General features: G+C 42.2%; 3 protein-coding genes across 5 annotated transcripts in view; 1 reads left to right on the forward strand and 2 right to left on the reverse strand.

Moving 5' to 3' along the window:
* MAP4K4 (mitogen-activated protein kinase kinase kinase kinase 4) overlaps positions 1-23,693 on the reverse strand; it is a 602,555-nt gene that overhangs the window by 511,501 nt on the left and 67,361 nt on the right. The gene's annotated exons all lie outside the window — the stretch shown is intronic.
* PDCL3 (phosducin like 3) lies at positions 7,915-14,033 on the reverse strand. Its single transcript, XM_088538343.1, has 6 exons — positions 13,940-14,033; positions 12,615-12,744; positions 11,863-11,953; positions 11,079-11,222; positions 10,088-10,296; positions 7,915-8,310 (listed from the first exon to the last, which is right to left on the reverse strand). The coding sequence occupies exons 1-6, from the start codon at positions 13,943-13,945 to the stop codon at positions 8,168-8,170; spliced, it is 723 nt and encodes a 240-aa protein (XP_088394469.1). The 5' UTR covers positions 13,946-14,033; the 3' UTR covers positions 7,915-8,167.
* Positions 18,051-18,499, forward strand: LOC104580970 (histone H2A). Its single transcript, XM_010228524.2, has one exon. It carries the CDS (start codon positions 18,059-18,061, stop codon positions 18,461-18,463), a length of 405 nt encoding a protein of 134 aa, XP_010226826.2. The 5' UTR covers positions 18,051-18,058; the 3' UTR covers positions 18,464-18,499.

Here is a 23,693-nt window from a genome sequence, read left to right on the forward strand (position 1 = left end):
CCAGCCTATCTGCCTCCTGGCGTGGGAGCCGTCTGGCTAAGCAGGTATCCGTAATTCCAATCCAGGGACGTTTCTCTAGGTGATCAGAAAGTCAAAGGACTGTGAAGATACTTACACTTGCAGAATCAATTTGGATAAATATTTTATCAATATTTTGTTATTCTTATTTCAGACCGATGTTGTGTCTAACATGATTTTTTTGGTTTTCAAGTTGCCAGTTGTATATATTTTTAGCACCACAGATAAGGTGGTGCACAGGGATATTAGCCCCTGACTTTGTCACTCATCATACAGTTTTCTCAGTCTAGAGGAGACTAATTCTGGGCCAGGGTACTCTCTGCTTTACAAATCAGGAATTTATTGCATACCCTTTGTAGTTCACCCAGCAAGAGCCATCTACTTGTCTAGGAGTTTCTCCAGACAGAAGTACAATATCCTAGAGAAAGGCATAGGAATTATCTTATCTCAAACAGGCAATTACAGTGAGGATGTGGCACAGCTCACTCCTGTTGAAATCAATGGGATGGGACTGCTCTGGTACAGGCAGGCTAAAGCTATTGCTCAGGTTTTACTGTATTCAGATCAAAGGCCTTTCTGAAGACTGATTTAGATGTGACATGTTTCTGGACAAGATGCCTAGAGCCATGGTGCTGAGCGAATCACAAATGTGTACAGCCAGTTATTCTTGATGAGAATTAATGCTATGGATACTCGAGTTCCTGTACAGGAATAGAGTCAGCTAAGAATGCAGGAAAAACAAGCGGATGCCCAGTCTGTGTGACAGATTTACATCTGCCTGCAGTGGGATGTATTCAAATGTCATAACTGTCTGTGGTTTTCTTGGGTGTACGCATTCAGAGAGTTCAATCCTGAATACCAGAGAACTGAGCATCCCATTGCCATTGATATTTCCCCGAAACCAGCATTATGTGTAACAGCACACCAACAGAATACAGCACAGCCAAGGAAGGCAGCAAGGTACTTTTCATGGAGAACATTGCCATCTTGTGCACAACTACGGTTACTTTGTGTGCCTGTGAGAGGTGGTGCTGTGGAGGTTACTCCACATACATAGTATACCCCTCCTTTGTTTCCTGAAAACTCAAAGATGCCTGAAGCAGAGTTTGAGCCCTTGAATGGAGAAATCTCCCTAAATAAGATCAGCTTGTTCCAATCTTCAAACAACGACAGCAAGATCTGAACTGCCTTCAGTGCTAGCAAATGTTTCCCTTTCATCTTGCAAAGTGCTTTATTAAGTATAATTAATGTAAAAAAACCCAGCTGTATCACAATGAAATGAATAAAATAGCAGAAAATTGGGGCTAACAAAGTTCTATAAAAGCCTACTTTTTTTAAAGAAATGGAAATGCATTCGTTATTCATGGACTATATGCAAATGTTAACAGCCATGCAGATGCACAATAAGTATGACAAAGCAGAGAACTTATTTTCAGGAAATTCTGGCATAGAGGGACAAACAGGACTCACAAGACCAGTGGTACTTACTTGCAGTCTCCCCAGTGGCACTTCTCTACCTATCAATACATCCATATTTACTTTTTTTTTTTTTTAATCCTCTCCTGTCAGCTGAAACCAGCAAACATGAAGATTATATGAGACTGCACCAAAATCTCCCCCTCAGCCTGTGGTTTATATTCTCATCTGCTGCACCAGCCTCAGCACAGTGCCCCCAGACATATGGAATAAGCCCACCTTCGAGAAGAACAGTGCTTCTACTAGTGTGTCACACACCAAATATGCCTGAATCACTCTCCTTAATATTGATTCTTCAAGGTTTGCTCATAAGGCAGATGGTGTCCTGTTCCTCTTTGTAATAGATAGCTCCTGTTTACTTTCCTTGTGACTCCCCAGCATTTCATCTCAGGAAATTTCAGGGCATTGAGACATCATATTGAGGAGGACCTCTGTAATGTTATGTCTCACAAACTACTCCTAAAAGTTGCTTAGGGCCATGGTACTAGTTGGCACAGGCCAAAAATTCCTTCTTTCTGTGGTCATCCTAGTTTTCTAGGACTATTAAATTTGCCAGTGGAAATATAGCCAGAGGAAATGTACTTCAGCTGGAGAAGTTTGGGAACATCACAAGGAGGAAAACCCAATCCATATGTTGCATTCTCCTGGTTTTGCTTCATCCTACCAAAATTTGCACCTTTTTGACCACCAGCACTTTATCACTGAAAAAAAAAAAAAAAAAAAAAAAAAGTTGTTGCTTTAGTGCTGTAGCACTGTCTGTTGATGATCTCCTACTGTGGCAGCAGCCCTCATAGTCAGTCCTAGCATCATCTGGGTTCAGGAACAGTAAGCCACAGTAATTCAACTTGAGGTATCCAATACATCCCTATTTACAGCTCTATATAACAGGAAATTATCTTCATGCAAGCAGAAAATTAATCAAATTTTCCAACACCCCAAAGTCTGTATTATTTCACAGATGGATAAATTTCAGTGAGGCAAGGAGAAAAGTTTCCAAACTGGTTCTGCTGCCCTCCTTGTAAATGGCAGTTTTCCCAGGGATTTCCCATTTCAAGGGAATGGAATCAGGATTCCACACAATAGCAGGAGGCAGTGTCACTTTGGATGTAGACAATAGGTCTTGGAAAACCAGGGCTTCTCGCTACAGATGTTGTAACAGTTGCCTTCAGCAGAACTATATTTGTAAGGAATTTGTGTTTAAACTGTTCAATATACTAACAAAAATAAGACTTTTTATACTAGATGTATTAAAAAGCTTACAAATGCACATAAATAGCATTCATCTCATTAACTGTCAGTTAATTCCTGCTAGATGGGACTATTCTGCCTTAGGTTGTACAATTCCTTGCTCATTTAACATGTTAAATGTAAATAACCTCAGAAGTACTTGATGTTATTCCTGCTATTTTTAATCTGATCTGAGATTCTTCTGTCAGTTTTGTAAATCCTAATACTAAAATCTGGTGAGACTCTGAAAATTTTGGCATGGTGACAAAAAATGAAACATTTACACAAACAAAAACAAGCCAGATTGTTCATCACTTTCCCATGCAAGTCTAGAGATTCTTCGCTGCTTTGATTTTCTTTTTTTTTTTTTTGATTGCTCTCATCTGAAATCTAGAACTGTCTTTCAAGGAAAGGAATGAAGCCTTCCCTTGCATCCCAAGAGCCATCTGCAAATAGACCTAGGAAGTTCAGTACTTTCTATAATTCTGTGATGAACTAAATGCATCAATAAAATATTATATGCCTCCTGCAATTCTGTGATGACTGAATTAGCTAAACGAGGAGTGATTTAAAATGGGCTGTAATGAGAAGTGAGTTCAACTGGATATGCACTGCACTCCAAATAATTGACAGAGAATAGATGAGTTTTAGTAATGTAGTGATTTAAAAGAGTGACTAGCATATAGAGAAGGGAAAACATTCTCCTTTGCGAGCTGTGAAAAGTCCAATCTCAGTGACGGAGGTTTGTATTAGGAGTCTCATTTCCTATTGATACACAGCTTGCAAAATAGAAAACTTCCCTAGATTGCCAGAGAACAAGGATAAATTCTTGGAAACATGAATTTACAACATAGGAATAAAAAGTACATCTCTGCTTTCATGGAATCGGTGTGGATTGGAGTTACTTTCTTCATGAACTCTTGGGAGTGAAATACTCACTTTCAGCTATTATGCCAGCTTAAGACCTAAACATTAGGTGTTTATCTTACATAGCCCAATGTAGCACACATGTAAGCGCCCATCTGGTTTTCTTTTGCGAATCATCTCACTTAAATTGGACTCCTGGCCATCAGAGTAGCCAGCCATCCACCTGACTGTGCCTGGGCATGAGGAGGACAGCCTAGACCCAGGCAGGATGCAGATGTGGCTGCAGGTATCCCAAGCACAGGCAAAGAGAGTTGAACAAAACAAGCACAGTGCCACACAGGTTTTGATGGACGCTCCTCCATTTCACCTCCTGAGATCAAGGTCCTCCAGACACTTCGGCCTGCGTGCAGGTCCTTCAGCCATGGTGGGACTAACAGTGGGTGTAAGCACCTGGAGAACTGGCAGCTTCAATTTCCCTGCCCTGACCTTATCTGTCTTGCACAGCACACAGTTCTCTCTGCGCAAGTAAAATGTTCCCCTGCAGGTCCAGCAAAGGTTGCTGAGTTTAGATCGTGAGCGAGAATGAGTTCGTGTAAGGGAAAACCAGACCAGTGAGTTTTCTGGTCATGAACTGAGCATGGCTGCTCACTCATGCTGGACAAGCAGCAGACTGCAGGCTTGTGCTGGGAAGAGAGCACTTTTCACAACCAATAGGTTCGCTTACACTTCATCTCCCCAAAAACCAAAGTGACTATCACTAAGAGCAATTCACGCACACCAATATGGAGGCTAGAGCTAACATTGATATTTCAGGCTTTCTTCTCACCCGTCTGTGACCCAGAGCTATTTTCTTCATCCTGCTTCATTGTGGGTGATGAGTCTGGGAGGTTTTCACAGCATTACGCAGAGCTGTGACTCCTAAAAGTCTCTGCAGCTTTTTCAGGGTTGGCTCCTCTCACCTCTCCCTTGGTGGCTGGCATAAGAAGTTTCCTTGCACCACTGAGAAGTCATCACTGAGGTGACACTAATTGCTGATAGGCTGCACAAATGTTGATAGAGCCTTTAGCAACGGTGCCCCAAACCTTTACAAATCAGGGTTCAGGCTCTCCAATTATTTTCCTGCGCTAGATTGCCTCATACTGCTGTGTATATTAATTGGCAGTTTTGGTTTGCTATTTAGATATCAGTTTCCTTTTCAACTAAAGCTCATTCCCCTTTATCATGCGCTTCCATAGCTTCTGCTATGCCAAAAGGTTAAGTAGATCTCATTACCCATTTCCTGCAGAGATCTAATTTATACAAAAGGCCTTGAGCAGGGCAATATGATTGGCAAGAAAGAGAACAAGATTATCAGAAGCTGTTTGCTTGCTTAAGCAAATGCCAAGGAGCACAGAGACCATTCAAGCTTATGCTCTGCATGGGCCTCAGCAGCTTGGCAGAACTTTCAACCTTGTTTGGTTTTCTGTTGGTCTCACATCTGCCCCCTTCTGAGTAGTATCTAGTGGCCACTTGTCCCCACCTTAAGCAGCTCAAGACAAAATAATGCTACAAATCAAACTTTCTGGCTCTGCTTCTCTTGACTCACAATATGTTGGTCAATGACTCCTATTGAAAGGCGAGACAGCCACTGCTGCAGCCCTCACAGAAGCAAGGAGTGCTCAGAGGAAGGGGTGCTTTCCCCAAAAGGAAAATCTGGAAGGAGACCTGGCTCACTCCTTGAAGGGGAAAGTTGACAGAACTGTTATGTGGGAGTGCTGAAAACAGACCTCACTGGACAACGGGCTGTTTTTGGACCACCCAGGTCAACTCTGAATGTGGGGGTCATGGCTCTCACTTTGTTCGAAGCAGCCATGAGCAGCCCGGGCCACTGCAAAGAGCTACGAGCTCCTGTGCCAGTAACGGTGCAGGGAAACGATGCCCTGGCTCTGCTCCAAGCGGTGTGCCCAGGGCAGGGAAGCCCCTACAGCAGCCCAGCTCCCACGAGCGGCTCGGCGCAGGCATTTCAAGTGCCAGCATGACAGACAGATGGGACTCGGCACAAAAAGGAAAGGTACGCACCCTCTTCTTTAAAGCCCTGCTGGAAGACAAGCCCATGATGCAAAGAGTCCTCTTTCAGTTATTCAGCGATTGCAGTTGCACAGGACACCATCAGTGTCAGCAAATGTCCCTTCTCACCTCTGCCTGAAGGGCTCAAGCCCCTACCCACAGCCCTGCCTCATTTGCCAGGCATTAGGCTGCTCTGCTAAGAGGACAACATCTTGCAAAAACTGGTTTGCTGGTCTAGTCCAGAAGGAAAAGGGTATTGCCACATCTGAAGGAGAGGACAAGAGCAAGCAGGGAAAGTCCAAAGTTTCTGAGGAAAAGGGCTCCAGCACCACCTTTGCACAGGAGGGTTCACGCCACAAACTCAAGCTGGGAGCCATTAATAGATCTTAACTGTCAGCAAAAAGGCACCAGCAAAGTTTTGTACAACCAACCTCCTCAAGATACACACGTGGGAGAAAATAAAGACAGAGAACAATGAAAGGAACAAAATATTCAAAGCCTTACCTACTTTTGATTGCCTTTCATGTGAAAGCTGTTGCAGCAATGATGCAAGAAAGATTGTATATCCTCCCCCACCTTCCTTGAAGTTTTGATAAGCTTGCGGTCAAAAACAGAATTTGAAAAGAGCATGGCTGGGTCTGTATTAGCAAGTGGGGCACCTTAGCAGGAGCAGACCTGAACAGAGACAGGCTGAGGACCTGGCATCTCCCCTGCCAGGTCCTTTGGGTGATGACTGGCACATGCCCTCCAAAAGAAGGATGGTCCATGTGCCAGGAGGTCACTCCAACACATGAGCCAAAGCACAGTTAAATAAGGACACCCTGGGATAAGGAAAATCTCTTCTACCATTGCCTATTTAACACAAGTGAGAGTAATCCTCTACCAATAACTAACTAAAATAATTCCTGGGCTTAAGAGGAGAAAGCGGTCCTCCTCTTATATTGCTAAGATGATGCAGAAAAAATGTGCTTGGATACTGTTTTGGATAACCCAGCACCAGCAGAAGCTGCTATGTTTAATATTTAGTGCTCATCATCTTGTATCATGCTGCACTTGGCTTATTTGCACTGAGGGTTTTAAAGGCAGCTAGAATAAACAAACTGGGAAATTTTATTTACACATGATCATATCACACTAAGAACTTAAAAAGAGATTTAAAAGAAAAAACAAACAAACAAACAAGCTACCAAATATAAAATCCCACACACACCTCTATCCTTTTCCTGTTCTCTCTAAGTGGATAGGCAAAACAGTGTGAGTCACTCACTGAACAGCAGAACAGATGAGCTATTTGTCAAAAATAAATCTTTCTCTTTGTCTCTCTTTTGTAAGTGATGCTTAAATCAGAATCAAGACTTCAAAGAGAAAATTCTGCATCAAGATCCTACAAGTTCATCTGAAATTTATTCCAAAAAAAAAAAAAAATCCTCATTTACTCATTTAAACTACACACTGATTTGATTTGACTGGGGAGATTGAATGAAGGAAACAAGATTGAAAGATACTATAAACTAATATAAAACAAAATAAAAAAACCCTCTGGTTACCGAATGCTGTACTCTGTACCAACCGCCCACAAAACCCACCAGCAGTTGGGGCAGGCTTGGTAGCACGTTCACCTAGAGCTTGTTAGCTCAAATGCAGACAAATGAAAAGCGTAGGTGGACATTACGCCCGCCCTGAAAAAAGCAAGCAGCACCCCTGAGTTTCAACTGATCTGTACTTAAGGGTTTATTTCAGCTCCCTTTCTTCTTATACTAGTGTTAATTGTTATTTTTATATTGAGAAGACGGAAGGCTTTTCTAAAAAAAAAAAATATATATATATATATATATATATAAATACAGAAAGACATCTGCTTTTCAAACATCCTTTTCCTTCTTGTTCAGACACGGCACCACTGCAGCATCAGATCAAACTTTTGATTTTGTGGAAAGACACAGTAATTTAGTAACTGGGCAATGCCTGGAGATGCCGCTGTCATTGGTGACATCAGGGTCCAGACTCGTGGCCAAGTGCTGGTTTCTGGTAGCCATGTCACAGACTGCCACCCTCCTCCTTTGGGCAAAGGAAACTCTTCACGCAGTGCAGACTGTCCCACATCTACAGGGCCCAGGGCAGCCAACATGCTGCACTATAACTGATTGAATTTAAACATAGAGTTAGATTTGATTTACACAAATAGAAGCTAGATAAAAACCAGAAAAACGCTCTAGGCCACTTCATATCTCAAACTGAGAACAGGTCAGCAATTTACTAAGACAAAAATGACAAAAAACATCTATTTTTAGTGATGTCTGTATTTTAAAACTTTGAATAGATTTACTCAGGCTTCATAATATAAAACGTCTTTCAGGATCTTCAGTGAAGTTACAACAAATTTAAAGAGGAAACAAAAATAATTTCTAGTTAAATTGCTCTATTTAAATACTACCCTTGGTGGCTCAGCAAGATCTCCACGAGCTCGCCCAGGGTCTCTAGGCAGGAACACCGGCTGCCAGGGCGCTGGATCACCTCGATGCTGCTGCAAGAGTTAATCATCTTCCGAGTCACTCTCCCCTCTGCTCGGGGCAGACATCCTGACTGAGGACATGAGCTGGTCCTGAATCTGCTTCCTGGGATTTTCCTCAAGGTCTGTCTTGATGGCACCTGATTCTGAGATCTTCCACTCCAGTTCTGCGTGGGGAAAGATAGAGAGGCACATGAACACAGGGAATGAAACATGGCTTTTTAAAAGTTTCAAACTCTTACTCTTTTTGACATATCCTCACTTATGTACCCCCATATAGAGCACTCTACCTTTCTGGTTGATTTTTGAAGGGAGGAAAAAGAAGAAAAGGAAGAAAGACCCCAGATCTCCAAATTTCTCCCCTACCTTCCCAGCTCTTCTCCTACCACCAGGCCTGGGGGCCTTGCTATATTCCTCTCCGTCCTACACCGCCTGGTCCTAGCCCCTGGCAATCTCCCAAATCCTCTCCAGCTGAGCCACCTCCAGAGATGAGGGATGCAAAGCAGCCCCTGTCGATAGGGCATTTTTTTCTGCTGAAGAATCAGGTCACCACATATCGAAAAAACAAGTTTGCACCTCCACTGTGGGTGAAAGAATAATTCTGATGCATTAGAGCTATTAGAAATCATACACTGAGTTTGCACAGACAGAGGATGCTCGGAGATAAATCATTTCCTGGGATGCAGAGGGATAGAGAAGTTTCAGCAGTTCAATTCACACATCTGAAATACAGGTATTTACAGGAATGTATTTTAAAAATGAAATTCCTCTTACACAGTTCAGTGCATTGATTATTATTAGCTCCTTAGCAAGAGGGTAAAAGAAGCTCCTCTGTCAGTGGTAGGCCTATTACTGTACAGGCCTACGCTGGAAGTGGTAGCAGGTCAATACAATATATTCAGGTGAAACTTTTCTCCCACTCCTGCTGGCAACCCTATCATTAAATTCAAATTCCTTCAGATGGTCCAGATTAATGACCATAACTTCACGCTGTCTTTAATATCCAGCTCAAGCCATCCAGTTTCACAGACTTAGGGGAGAAAGAAGGAAAGGGAAAAAAAAAAAAAAAAAAAAGTGCTATTTCAGTTCACAGAAAGCTGGTCACTAAGTTAAGCTAACTCGATTACCTTTGGACAACACTTCCCTCCCACCAGGGATAAAAAAATAAAAGTACTAAAGATGAAAAAAAAAAAAAAGACCAAAAGCTCTGCAGCTATTGCTTGATTCAGTCTATAGTTACACACCACTACATTTAGATATAATCCCCAAAATAATAATCTAATTGGTGAGCTTTTCCCCTTCTTAAAGCCCAGGCGGAGGACCACTTGCTACAGCACGCACTCAAGATAACCTGCAAACTACAGGGTTGTAGAGAAAAATCCATTGCATCCTATTCCAGAATGGCAAAATGACAGCATTGAACAGAGACCTTGCAATGCCACTTCCTTTAGTTCATTTCAGATAAAAATGCTCTTAAAATCTTGCCTTAAAACAACCTCAGTTATCTGGACTAATAAATCTACCCAGAAAGCATCCCTTTAACTCAAGTAAAATCTTCTAGGTCACATCTCAGAGCTGCATTTACTCTCCAAAATGAAGAAAAAATAAAATAATAAAAGTCCTTTCCACTGTTGACCTCTGCCACCCAGCACTGCTTCAGGATATCAGTCCCTGCCCCAGCAGCTTCAAATGACAATTTTTAGGGAAGAGCCGGAGCACAGAGCACTGAGGTGCCCCAAGGGCCCTCGCCCCCATGTTCAGGGGAGAAGGGAGCAGAATGATGAGGAAACGTGACGTGTCCAGGACTGCACCCTCCTCATATGATCCGAGTTACCTCCTCCTTCTTCCAACCCTCACTTCCTTTCTTCCCCTCCCAGCAAAGCTGTTTGCTGGAATTCTCTTCCCCTTTTTTCTCTTCTGGAGGACTAGGAGGGAGGCACTCACCGTCTCGCGTGAGGTTCATGCCACCGAACACCAGTGGCCCGATGAACTGGGCTTTGATGTCGCCCTCGAGGTAGACAAATATCGTAGGCAGGTTCTTATCGGGGTAGTTGGGGATGCAGGTGGTGGAGATCGCTTTGAGAAATTTCACGTCTCTGAACTTCCTTGCCAGCGCCTGCATGTGTTGATTTATTAAGGCACAGAGTGGAATTCTGAAAAAAAAAAAAAAAAAAAAGTGACAAATACAGGCAAGAAGGACAAAAAAAAAGGGAGGGGGGCGGACAAATCAGAGAATAATCTGACTCAGCAGAAATTTCTATTTTTTTTTGTTTTTTTTTTTCAAAGGAAATTAGGGTTTGTGAGTGTTTTTTGATTGATTTAAATAATATATTAGCAATACAACTTGCCCTTCTATCATATAGAGAAACTGGCTTATAAGGTATGATATTTGAATACTGCATGAGTAAGGGAAAACAGAAAGACAAGTAGCTCCTGCAAAAGAGATGCAAAAGATGAAAAAGCATACCCCTGATGGAATTAGGTGATGAGCAAAACAACAGAATAAATCAAATATTTCTAACCTCTTCTAGAAAATTCTAGCAACTTATTACACCTCTTTGAACCCTTGCTCATGACATTTCGTCAAGAAAACTGGTCAAAGGAGACAAAGAGTGATTCTTCTGAATGCACGGCCCCTAGCACTTCCTTTACCCAAAATAATTTCCAGAGCTCAGTATTTCACCGGCAGCAGCTAGATAGATAGGAAGAGAAATCACTGCCACATATACAAAATAATGTCATATTGTGATAGCATCTGTTTAAAGTTAATCAGACCTCAGTCAACAACAATGAAATTACTAATTCAATATTTTGCTTCTTAAATTCCAAAATCAACTACGTAATTTCCACATCAACTATGAATTTGTCTATAGCATTTCCAGCTATTGACGGTGAGAGTTTTAAGAGCAAAAACAAACAGACAAAACACACTTACCCTTGTTTGTAGAGGTGCAGAACTACCCATATTCCTTTCCCAGCTTTGGTAACCTCTTGAACGTAATCTTTTCCTGAAATCTCCAAAACTTCCCCAAATTTATTCTTCATTTGAGCTGCTTTCATTTCTGCTAACCTTTGCTGTCTGAGCAGCAAGGAATGGGAAAGAAATTTTGAGAAAGATGCATTTTTGACAGAACAACTCTTAACTAGGCTGGTTACTAGCCTGAAGACTTGCCTTCAGATACAAACTTCTCCAGCCTCCCAGAACAACAAAAGCAAGTTAGCACAGACCAAAACAGATGTTCTTATATTTGCATCACAAGTTAAATCAGCCAGCATGTGAAGAACCACAGCTGTTCCACGGAATGTATTTTTTTGCCCTTTTTCTCCTGAGCAGACATTTCTTCTGCAGATACCACACTGCAAAATATAACAGGATGAGGGAAAAGCTACTTCATAACTATGTAAATCTGCAGTGCTATAACTTCATTCAGGCAAAAATTGAAACAGATTGGAAGTGATTTTTAGAGCTCATCAAAACCCCTGCTATTCTCTTTTTGTCCTTAGACAAAGGACAAAATTTAACTCAAGGATCTTAACGAAAATATTTAGAAGTTCTACGCAAGACCAGAAGCACAACTCAGATTTTCTAGCACCAGGCCTAAGAAAACCCTTCCTCCCTTCTCTTCAACAATATTTAATGGCATTTAAAAAGGACCATCCCCTTACCCCCAAATTAACTCCACTTTTCATTAAATCTAAGTTCTGCATGCTGCTCTGACCTGTACATTTCAATAGCTCTTTCATCTTCCTCATTAAACTCATCTTCATTTTCTTCTAGCTCTTCCAGAGTCATGTCCTCATAAGTTTTCACTAGAATGCAAGAAACACCAAATCAGCAAAACTCTTGTTTCAGGAATAAAACTCAACAGCTTTTAGCAGTCCATCAGAATTTATTTACTTTAAGGAAAGAATAACCATTGGAGATAAGACTTTTCTGCAAGATCATTGTGAGTGCATTTTTCTGAAATATTACTACACACTTTAGACATATAGCTGGAAAGGTGTTGTAAAGGAGTTGGACCCAAAGGGTGGCTACAGCTAGCCCATGAGTACCTGAGCTAGCTTGACTGTAGCAGGGAGGTACCTAACACACACACAGAGCAAAAGATAACGCATAGTAGGGAAAGGAGGTGACAATGATGAGATACTTATACTATCACATTCATTATGGCTCCCTTCCAACTGTGCTTGTTTCAGTTTTCGAGGATTTATACATATAAATCAGAGGGCTGACATCTAGAGCAATGTTTTGGTGCAGTGGAGTAATTCTAAACACTTAGGGATGTATTTGCCTAATATTGTAATAGATGGTGACACTAAGGAAGAATTAGCTTTGCTATCCCTTATACTTTTAGAAAAGGAAATAATTATTTACAGACTCATTTCCACATTATTGCTAGCTGTTCAAGTGTCTCATAGAAACCATTTCAACATTTACCCTGTTGCTGCCCAAGCCTGCCCGGGCACTCACCAAGAGACTTCTGCAGGATCTGAAGCTGCTCATCTTCTTTTGCCTGCTCTTGTTTTTTCAGGTCTTCCTTTGGAGGAAGGATACCTTTTTTGCGCAAGATGTCATTCCACTCTGTGTCCTCATTTGGGTCCTAGAGGAAAGCAAGAAACAGAGATGTGCGTTTAAGGAGAAGTTTGCCACATACGGAAACTAGCACAAGCAAGTTTCTCAAGAGAAATAACGCACTCCTAACGCGGTGATTTTCAGGACTCCATCAGAAAGACATAGCATCTTCCTTATAGCCCAAATTGGTACCCAGAAAAGTGACTTTATTTTACACTAGCCTACTGAGAAGCAGGTCTTTGCAGGACAAAAAAGAAGAAGAAGAAAAAAAAAAAGTTTCGTAGTCAACATCATAGTTCTTGCAAGGTGAAAGGGAAGAAGAAATGAAGCGGCTGACAGGGGAAGCCGGCTGGCTGTCATGCTCACATACAGCAGCACAGCAGGTCACCAAGCCAGCAGTCGCTACACTCGGAAGGGCTGGTCAGAAAACACAGCGTGCCGGCCCTGCCGGAATAGTCCTGAACATAAACGACGTCTCCCTGGCAGGTTCGGGTCTGTGTGACTACACACACTCCTGGGGAGACGGGCATGACCCATCTCTAGCAGACGAGGCCATTTCCAGAGAACAGGATCTACATCTGTATCTATCTGTATCACTGCTGGGTGTTGCGTCTCCACCATGACAGAGCTGCTGCGGGAGCAGAAGTGCAAGCAAGGCCAAGAGGCAACGTACTGCTGAAAAGCTCCGGAAAAAAAAAACTGTCCCAACAAAGTTACACAGCAAGATTTTTTTTTTTTAATCTTGAAAGTTTAGTGGTAAGCACTAATTTGGTACCATATCGACTCAACCGTAGCCCACAAATCCTTTGAAATCGGAACACCTGCCTGTAGCTTTGCAGGGTTTTACACCAATGTAGCATCCATTACATTCATTTGCGATTTTTATTTTCCCTCTCCAGATCAAAACAGTGCTTATGAAGACAGACAGACAGACAGACAGAAAAGGGGGAGGCAGGGTCTTCCCTCTCCCACTACACCTATTTTTTTTTTTCCTCTCCAGGTGTATTTCTCAGAGTCTATTACTGTTTAGAAGCCTTCTGCTTAAGCACTTAAAATATCCACTAGTCCGTCTATTTATGGCAAGGGGACATAAAAGACATAAAATGCCGCAGCCCACTGCCGCACACGACAAACCCTCCCCTCCTCTTCCGAAGTGGGGACCAAGCCCCAGCCCCGGGCCCGGGCACCGGTACCGACAGCACCGGGGCCGCCGCGCTCCTCACCTGCATCCTGCCTGCGGACCGGGACCGGGACCGGAATCGAGGCCAGGGCCGGGACCGGGGCGGTCGCACCGGCCGCTTCCGCCGCTGCCGAATAAGGCCGGCCCCGAGGCGAGGGGAATTAAGGGCAGTCACGGAAGAGCTGAAAGGAGGTGGGATTTCCACAGGAACTGCAAGACGAAAAAAAAAAAAAAAAAAAGGATTTCCTGTTTCAAGAACGTTGCCTGTAAATAAATTCAAGTTTTTCCATTCTTTTTCCCTCCCCTTCCTCACGCTATCAATGCTTTCTCTAGCCATTTCGTTATTAAAAAAGAAATCTAGCTCCCCGCTCCCTCGCAGTATCCGCACGGCTTTCCAAAGGGAAGCCCGCTGCAATTCCTGGTGCTAGGCCCAAGCAGCTGCCCCAGCACTGTCAAGATCCTGCCCGCCCGGGAGCCTCGCGCTCCCAATCCGTCTTTAGTGGTGGGAAAGCTGCACCGGAGGCAGCTCGGCTGCAGGGAGCACTGGCCTCTCCACACCACGATGTGCTTCCCTGCTCACCCTCCTCTGTGCTGGCAGGGGGTTTGCACACAGCTCCTGCCTGGGATAAAAAGGCCTCCTTGTTTTCCTGTTTACATCCAGTCTTTGCCATAGGGCTTGAATCTCTGCCACAGCCCAAAGCTGCAGCATGATAAAATAGGAATAGGTGTATTATCAAGCATGTCTTGCTACATCCTTGTTAATAATGTAAAGCTCGCGAATCAAGTTGCTCACCGTTTTAACACATATTTGAAAGTCTGATAACATTTACTTTTGAATAGCTCTTTTTTTTTAATTAAAATATGGGCAAAAATGTATTACAAGGATTGCCACTTTTCAGTCAAGCTGTATACATAATATTGCATAAAATGTACATAAGACACATAAAATTATTTCCAAACTACCTCTACTCTTGCCCAAACACCACTTTCCTCATTTGCTGATGGTTCCCACAGCCATGGTGCTGGATACAAAATTGCAGCCGCTTAAAGCTGCTAAACACAACCTTGCAAGGGACTTAGAGCATGGGTAGCGAAACTAGCAGTGTGATACTAGATTTAAAAATATGTAACACATCCTGGGAATCTTATGTCACAAGTTAAAAGGAGATAAGATTCTAGATTTTAAAACTATATACACTGTATGCCCCAGATAAATTGTCAGACCTAGGAAACATTTTTCTAGAAGTATCTATGTGCTTTTGCTGAGCATTTGGGCCCGCCCATACCTTTATACCTTTTTATAACTTTCTTCTTGTTCCACTTCTTACTTTTCTCTATTTCATATCTTGTTTCTATTTTTTTCTCACCACTTTCTCTCATCTTTTTGCTTTCCTTGATCTTTTAAGGAAAAACCAACCAACCAACCAAGCAAACAAACAAAGAAAAAAGTATACTATCCATTCTTACCAGACAAAATTACCAGTATTATATTGCTTGCGTGGAATCATAGCCGATTAGCATGATCAGAAATTTGAATCTAGATGGTGATTTTTACTTTGTTTCTCAGTCTATCTTAAAAAAAAAAAAAAAAAAAAAAAAAAAGCCTGAGGAAGAGATTGGGTATGAGACCTAACCCCACATGGAGCTTCCGTCTCATGCGGGCTTTTAGGGAAGCACATGCCCCACCACGCAATTCGAACCAGCTCTCCATTCCCTAAAATGGGCACCTCTGGCCTTTCAGAGAGCTAAGCAGATCTTAACATGAGGAGATGAGAAGGGTGAAGAAAACTTTTCCATTCATCCCACTCATCCTCTTTTTATGCAATCACCTGATGCTCAGCACTCTCACCAAGGAAGACTAAAACCTACTCCCGAGGCCCCAGAAAAAAATGCCTCAGCACTGCCTGCCTGCAGGCCTTAAAACCGGGTTGGGGGGCTGCAGAGGAGCTACTGCTGCTCTGCTCTGTCAGGGGGTTGAAATGGGAATTTCAAAGTCTCATTATCACATATTTGCAACAGCATGAACATCCTGTTAACACCCACTGAAGAAGTATTTGGAAAAGTGCTAAGACACTTAAATTATGTTCAGAGAAGCAACATTTCATAATGGTCTGTTTCAGCCACTGGTCTTCTCCGGTAATCGGCTGGTGTAAAATGCAGGTGGAGATCTAGGATCCAAACCAGGGCTCCATCCCTTTCCTTATCTTGTGAGTGCTTCTCTGCACAGTAACAGAGTTTCAATAGTTGTGGCAAAGACACCAATCCTCCCGAACTATTCTTTTCACTGAGATTTGAAATTTCAGCTCTACAATGACAGACTACATTTTAGCTTTCTCCCAGATAGACAGCTGTTCTAAGTGCTACTGGGCATCACCAAAGGGCAGGCACAACCATCATTTCTACCTCAGAGGCAGAGTCACCTTTTCTCTGTAAGAATCAGAATAAATGGATAGCTGCAGATGCACTTGGTGAGGACCCTCCTCATCCTGGAAGATGTCTAGACACACAGAGAAACTGGGCTCTGCTTGCAGATGATGTGGCAACGGCAGTTTAGAAAGGAAAAAGTGACAGGGTCCAGGGAGCTTCTCAGGAGGCAGCATGTGAGATGAGCTTTCTGGAATCTTCCATAAGCCCTCTTAAAGCCCCAAAGTCTTTCTGGATTTGACCCATAGCTAGTACCTGGCATGCAAATGTTGCTGTTGTCCCCGTACAGATGCTCTGTCAGAGCCCAGGCGCTCAGGAGCACCCGTTCTTCTCATATGCTATTCACACCCTCAGCTTTTTTACAGTGCTGACTGGGACCTATTTTCAGTACTGAAAAGCAAACACAGGAAAAGCACGAGCGCATTTTTTGTGTGTATGTTTGAGGACTGTTTTTATGTGTAGCGTATGGACAGGAATGCTCAAGGCAGAGGGATTCATGGCTGAGCACGAGTTACAACGAGCCTCAAACACACCTGTAGTTGTTTCTGGGATCCCCAACAATGTGGCTCCTGCCTCCTGAGTGTCCATAACGTAGCCCTTCCTTTCCCCCAAGTCAAGCATTAGGACCAAGCTGAGCCACCTGTGGAAATGACTCATCAACTCCAGGTGACCTGTAATGAGGAGAAAGTCACTAATAAAAGTCTGTCCCAGGATCAGAAGATACCTGTATCTTGCTTACCTTTAGGTGTATGCTGTAACAAAACACGGACCAGCTTAAATAAGTTTTTTTTTTCTGCTTTCTTTAAAGGTAATAAGGTGAATTTTCTCATTTATATTATATAGCAAAAGATCTGAATTTTTTATTATTATTATTCTTTTTGAGCTATTTTAAAAATAGCTATACTTATACTGCAATATATATGAAATAAGTAATTAGAATAGGAAGGTTTCTCTCTGCTAGGAGGGCTAAGAAGTTATGGGCTAGTTTTCTTGGATTGCTTGATTCAGAGCTTTCTTGTTTTATTTCCATTTCCTGCTAAATCTTTTTTTTTTCCCTTAATTATTACATTTCTTATATAAAGCTATGCAAGACAATCTTCATGAATCTAGAGACAGATGGTCATCTGGTGCATTGTAAATAACTGATGAAGGTTAACTATTCTACTTACTCATGTTTGAGATATTATTTAAATGAGATTTTATTCCTCTATTCTAAGTGTTCTTTAACTGGCTGTCATACTTAAAGCCTTGCCCTGTCTTGAGTCCACAGTAGGCAAACCATAGCTTACACTCTTAGAACTGTAGTACTTAACCCAGTTCAGTTCTCTTCTGTGTGCAGAACAGGACCAATATTCTCATAGCATCTGGAGAATATTCTTGGGGGAGCTAGCCTTAAACTTCTTATGAAAATTTCCTGGAGTCTGGTAAAGGTGAGGCATTGTGGATTGTAGGAATTTCCTCAAATGTTACCCTTCTGTATTCTTTCATTATTATTTTATCTTCTCTTCAAAGAAGCAGCAGACTTAGTCTCAGGTTAAGTTTAAGAAAGTGGTCATGGTTTTTGAGAAAATGCTACTTAAGAAAAAAATATTGTGTTTCAATCCCAAATACCAGAAAGTGTAACTGACCTTGCTGTCACCTTCATCTCTTGGTCTCTTGTTATCAGCAATCTATGGCCTAAATCCCCAGCTTTAAGATTTCAACTTTCTGGTCTCTTCATTATTTCTTCATTATCAGGATGTCTGGGCGTGGAAAGAAAACTGCTCCCCCTGGCAGACCCGGAGCTGTGCCGAAGAAAACAAAATCAGCCAAGGCTGGTCTGCAGTTCCCAGTGGGTCGTGTCTATGGGCTGTTGAAAAGAGGCAGCTATGCTGAGAGAGTAAGTCCTGCTGCGGCCATCTACATGGCTGGGGTGCTGGAGTACCTGAGCGCGGAGATCCTGGAGCTGGCGGGAAACGCTGCCCGGGAAAACAAGAAAAAGAGGATCCTTCCGCGACACATCCAGCTGGCCGTGAGAAACGATGAAGAGCTGAACAAGCTGTTCTCTTGTGTGACCATCGCTCAAGGAGGGGTTATGCCAAATATCCTTTCCCAGCTTCTTCCCAAGAGAACTCAGAAAGAACCTGCTCCTTCCCAGGAATGACTTGGTAGCAACTGAAACTTGCTTTTTTTGTTTTCCTTCTTCCTGGTCTGATTTGTGTGCTTATGGATGATGGGACTTAGTAGCACTGTTTCAAAGTGTGTTTACTTCTCTGTCAAGTATTTTCCTACCATTTTTAATGTTATTTTTAAAGCTTCTAATAAACTTCTTAGAATGCAATATTGTTCTCCTTTCTTTGCAGCCCAGTTCCCTGATGACTAGACATAAGTTGAGTATGTATCTACCTTGAAAAGGTGTTGGAGGCAATGGCTCTGCAACAGATGAAGACAACCAGACATATGTAGCCATTTATGTAAAGTAATCTTTTCCTCCATTACAGACTTATAGCACAACTAATTCAACACTTCATAATTAGTCTAACTTCTAGAGATAGTAACTCTGTGCTTTAAAGTCATTACTCATAGATCAAGAGTAAACTGTTGTCTTTGGGTAGTGCTCCAACACAAGGCTAAATCTCTTCCTTTGTTATACCAATCCAAGGTGCTTCAAACTTGTGTTGAATGTATCCACTTGGAAGTGGAAGGAGAGGCTTTAAAGGAGTACAGGAATGAGGAGGGAAGAAAAAAAATATGAAAATAAAATTAGTTCTTCTAATTACTCTGATTAATGTAAACCATTCCTGGAATGATAATTCTTTGGGCTCAAGCAAAAGTGTAAAGGGTGGAGCCACACCAGGCTCAAGTTAAGTACTTAGTTCATGCATAGTTCTAAAGGCAGTGCTTGAAGCACCCCTAGTTAATCTAGAACACTGTACTGTGTTTTTCATCTTGTGTTGCTCTAGATCATGCAAGTAAATCCTGTAAGACATAGCCACTATCCAGGCAGCTGGTAGAAAATGTCTTTAGCTGACATCTCTGCATGATAGGAGATATTATAAGAGTAGACAGGGAGGCCCTATCTTCACTTATAAAGTAGCTGATAGAGTACTTACAGCTGCTAGAACTTTGCTTATAGAGTAGCTGATACCCCAGAGGGCTGTGCTGCCATCCAGAGGGACCTGAACAGACTGGACAACTGTGCAGTGAAAAAAAAACTCATGAAATTCAACAAGGCCAAATGCAAGGCCCTGCACCTGGGGAGGAATAACCCCAGACACCATTACAGGCTGGGGACTGACCTTCTGGAGAGCAGCTCTGCAGAGAAAGACCTGGGCATCATGCTGGACAATGAGTTGACCATGAGGCAGCAGTGTGCCCTCGTGGCCAAGAAGGCCGATGGGATCCTGGGGTGCATTAAGAAGAGCATCTCCAGCAGGTCGAGGGAGGTGATCCTGCCCCTCTACTCAGCCCTGGTGAGGCCGCATCTGGAGTATTGTGTCCAGTTCTGGGCTCCACAGTACAAGAGGGATGTGGAGCTGCTGGAGAGAGTCCAGCGCAGGGCTACAAGGATGATCAGGGGCCTGGAACATCTGCCCTATGAGGAGAGGCTGAGGGAGCTGGGCCTGTTCAGCCTGGAGAAGAGAAGGCTGAGAGGGGATCTGAGTAGTGTTTATAAGTACGTCAAAGGAGGCAGTGAGGAGGATGGAGCTGGCCTCTTTTCACTGGTGGCCATCGACAGAACTAGAGGAGACGTCCGGAAACTGAAGCATCAAAAGTTCCACAGGAACTTAAGGAAAAAAATCTTAACTGTGAAGGTGACAGAGCACTGGAACAGGCTGCCCGAAGAGGTTGTAGAGTCTCCTTCTCTGGAGATCTTCAATACCCCCTTGGACACAGTCCTGTGCCGTGTGCTCTAGGTGACCCTGCGTGTGCAGGGGGGTTGGACTCTAGAAGGGTCCTCTAGAGGTCCCTTCCAACCTTAGGCATTCTGTGATTCTATGATTCTATGAACTAAAGATAAATGGCTTGGGATGAGGTACTGGTCTAGTCCAAAGGTCAGAGATCCTTTTTGTTGTTGTTGTTGAAACCAATTTCATTTTTTTCTCTAATCAATAGTTTGACCCATTTGTAACTTAACCAGCTAGCATAGTGATTTGAAAAAATCACCTCTCTGGATATGCAGTAAGTGGATGTCTCCTAACTCAGCTGCTCTGTGACTATTTCTCTTGGGCCCAAACTCAACTTTTCAGTACTCTTATATTGAAGAAAAAAAAGATTCAGGTATCAACACATACTCATTTCTAGAAAATATATCTTATGCCTTTAAAAAAAAAAGTTGTTCACGCTGTTGCTTTGAGAAAGAGATGAACTATATGAAAGATGGGAGTGTATAAAAGAACAAAGAGATCTTTATGTGAGATATCCTGAGCTTTCAAAGGCTCTGCAACATGGTTATAAAGCCGTTTAGCCACTGCCGGCAACACAAAGAATCATGGTAGTTATAAGTTGCTGCTTTTAATTCTTGAGGAAAATGCAAGGTGAGTTTTTTTTCCTTTCCAGCATCCATTCAGGTGTGCAGTTCCCATCTGTTGTAGCTAAAAAATGACTCTGACACTTTAGTCCTCAGTGTGAGTATGGATGAGGAAGATGTACCAGAGCTGTAACTTGAGTTCCAGAAAGCAAATACTGGAGGAAGAAGAATGAAGAGAAAACAGAGCACTCTTTTAATAAACATTCCCTTGTGTCTTCTAATTACTTAATCACCTTTTTGAGAAAGGTTTTTCTAGCATTTGAGGTTAGTGAGCAGAGTTGGACAAATGTTTCTACTTTTGAAGATAATGTATGCATTTTAGCACCTTGAAATAATTCCTGCTATCACTTTTTACCTGATAAGCTTAAAGCTGCAATAAATTAACTGTCAATTAGGGTCAGTGCAATTCTTTGTGGCAGTTAATATCCTCCTGTTTTTGAGGTGGAAGATGGGCTAACAAGGTGCTAAACAGTTCTACAGGAAACAGTAGTAGATCATCAAGCTCTCAGGTATTCTACCTAGTTGCTCCTGTGTTGTGACCTTGACTGTTTTCTATTTTGAGTGGCAGAACCATCACTCACCCAGCTGGTACTGAATGCACTAAGGTAACAATATGGCTCCTGTTATGCATGAATTTAAAAAGGGGAATTGCTTTACAGAATGAATAATCTAGTAGATCTGGCTAATGGAAGTGTAAGAAAAGAGATCAAGAGCTTCATTTGTTAAGGTAAAAGTTTGTTCTTAAGTCAAGTATGTGTTCTTCATGCTATGTATTCTCTCGAGTGAGGTAGAAGTTTGGCGCTAGCATAGGGCTGTTCTTTATATACGTATATATTCCATTTTTTAATAAATAGAATTTTATAAATGAGTTATACCTAAACTCTAAAAGCTAGGGTACTCATAAATTCTCTTGGAGAAAAGTGGCTTTTAGTTAAATGTCCAATTTAGTTCCTTCCTGATTCTAGGTAAAGCATCTCTTGAGCTTTGTGAAGTTTTGTTGTTGTTGTTGTTTTGTTTGTTTTTTTTTGTTTCTTACCAGTAAGAGTAATGCAACAGTGGAATTCTCCCGTTTCCTTCTTCCAGTTGCTTTGTTAGACGCATTGAGTAGTAATTGGCTCTATTAAATAACAGAGATCCTATGTCAGCAGTGAGTGGAGGAAATGTGTTAGGATGGATGTAATATCATGCAAAAAGATAGTGCTGTGTTTGTGGCAGCCTGGTGCATAGTGTGCTAAGTAGAGTAATTCAAGTATCTAGTATAAAACAAAGCTTCTGCTCTTCCCATAAACCTTGTTCCTGATGATGGACTATTATCTTGCAAAAATAGGTCCTCTCACTTCTGGAAAACAAGAACTATTTAAAGTGGTTTTCAGCACATTAAATCTTCATTTCTGTTGCTTTTACTTCAGATGAAGTTTCTAGCTCTGTGGGGTTTTTTTGTTTGTTTGTTTTTGTTTTTGTTTTTTTCCAAGATGCTAATAGTTAAACAATTTCCTAGTTGCTTACTTGGGGTAAGTTCAATGAAGTTTTTCAGGAGGTGTTCTGAATGCTCATAGGTATCCTGAAATCTTCTCTTTTTAACGATGCTCCTCCTTTGATGCAGAGTCAGAAGACCTCTAGGGAGTAAGGCAGAGCTTAGGAGCAAGAAACTGTGGGGGTCTGCCAGGTAGCTGTCACGTTCCTCCTACTGGGCTTATAGATGACTACTAGTGGACTGGAAACTTGTCAGGCCTCCCTAGAGCAGAATCCTGGCTTGTTTATCCTTTGGATAAAAGTGGTGAAACAAGGGAGCTACTCTTTCTGATAGAGGGGATGAAAAAAGGTTTATATGAGAATTGAAAAAAAAAAAATCCAGTAGAATGAGGAGAAAGGGGTTAAGGCATTGAAATGTTCTTGCCCATCTTGGTTTTTTACTCTTGCCCCGTTATAGCTTAAGGCATTAAAATCAATCACTCTTATTTTCAGCTCTTCATACTTTTGCACTAGGTTGATGTTAGAATGTCTGCACACGGGAAGAAAAACGCAGTGCCACTACTCACAGCGAAGAAAACAAAATCAGCCAAGGCTGGTCTGCAGTTCCCAGCGGGTCGTATCTACGGGCTACTGAAGAGAGGCAACTATGTTGAGAGAGTAAGTCCTGCTGCGGCCATCTACCTGGCTGGGGTGCTGGAGTACCTGAGTGCGGAGATCCTGGAGCTGGCGGGAAACGCTGCCCAGGAGAACAAGAAAAAGAGGATCCTTCCGCGACACATCCAGCTGGCCGTGAGAAACGATGAAGAGCTGAACAAGCTGTTCTCTTGTGTGACCATTGCCCAAGGAGGGGTTATACCAAATGTTCTTCCTCAGCTTCTTCCAAAAAAGACCATGTCTCTGAAACCACGACACAAAGGTGTCCAGTCGCAGGAGTTCTAGCCCCCACTAGGCTACTGACACTGTGCTGGGGCAGCACTGGCTTTCTCCACAGATCAGTTTGTCATGTGTGCCACCATTTTTTTGCTATAAAGTTACATATGTGTATGCCTAAAAGCTTGCCAGAGTTGTTAGTGAGGTTTCCCTACACATGCCCTTTAAAAGTAGAGACCCAATATAGGGTACTTTTATGATTAAACAAGTGTGCACATGACTTATGTCTGTCTTCTTTCTGTTTTTTATATAACTAGTGTTTCAAATTGAAGTTCTTTTTTAGAAGTTATCTAAGGAAATCTAATCTATTCAAAAAAAAAAAAAAAGTGTGCTTGCATGTGCACAGCTGGGTTCCTCTTGATATACGTGTTTAAATGACTGCTTCATCCGACATTTGTGCCTGTGAAAAGGTTTTAAGTGTACTATCCAGTACAAGCTGATGAATCTGTGAAATTTAGAC

This window comes from Tinamus guttatus, unplaced genomic scaffold (assembly GCF_059628265.1).
Source record: "Tinamus guttatus ecotype Peru unplaced genomic scaffold, ASM5962826v1 Tinamus_guttatus_pri_ptg000002l, whole genome shotgun sequence".
Taxonomy (NCBI): domain Eukaryota; kingdom Metazoa; phylum Chordata; class Aves; order Tinamiformes; family Tinamidae; genus Tinamus; species Tinamus guttatus.

What these genes read in the sequence shown, in the direction of transcription:
- PDCL3 (XM_088538343.1), bottom strand. An exon ending in GATCCTGCAGAAGTCTCTTG is followed by an intron (nt 11,954 to 12,614) that starts GTGAGTGCCCGG and finishes CTTGCATTCTAG; the next exon opens with TGAAAACTTATGAGGACATG. An exon ending in AGAGCTATTGAAATGTACAG is followed by an intron (nt 11,223 to 11,862) that starts GTCAGAGCAGCA and finishes CTTGCTGCTCAG; the next exon opens with ACAGCAAAGGTTAGCAGAAA.
- LOC104580970 (XM_010228524.2), top strand. Translation starts at nt 18,059, where the DNA reads ATGTCTGGGCGTGGAAAGAAAACTGCTCCCCCTGGCAGACCCGGAGCT.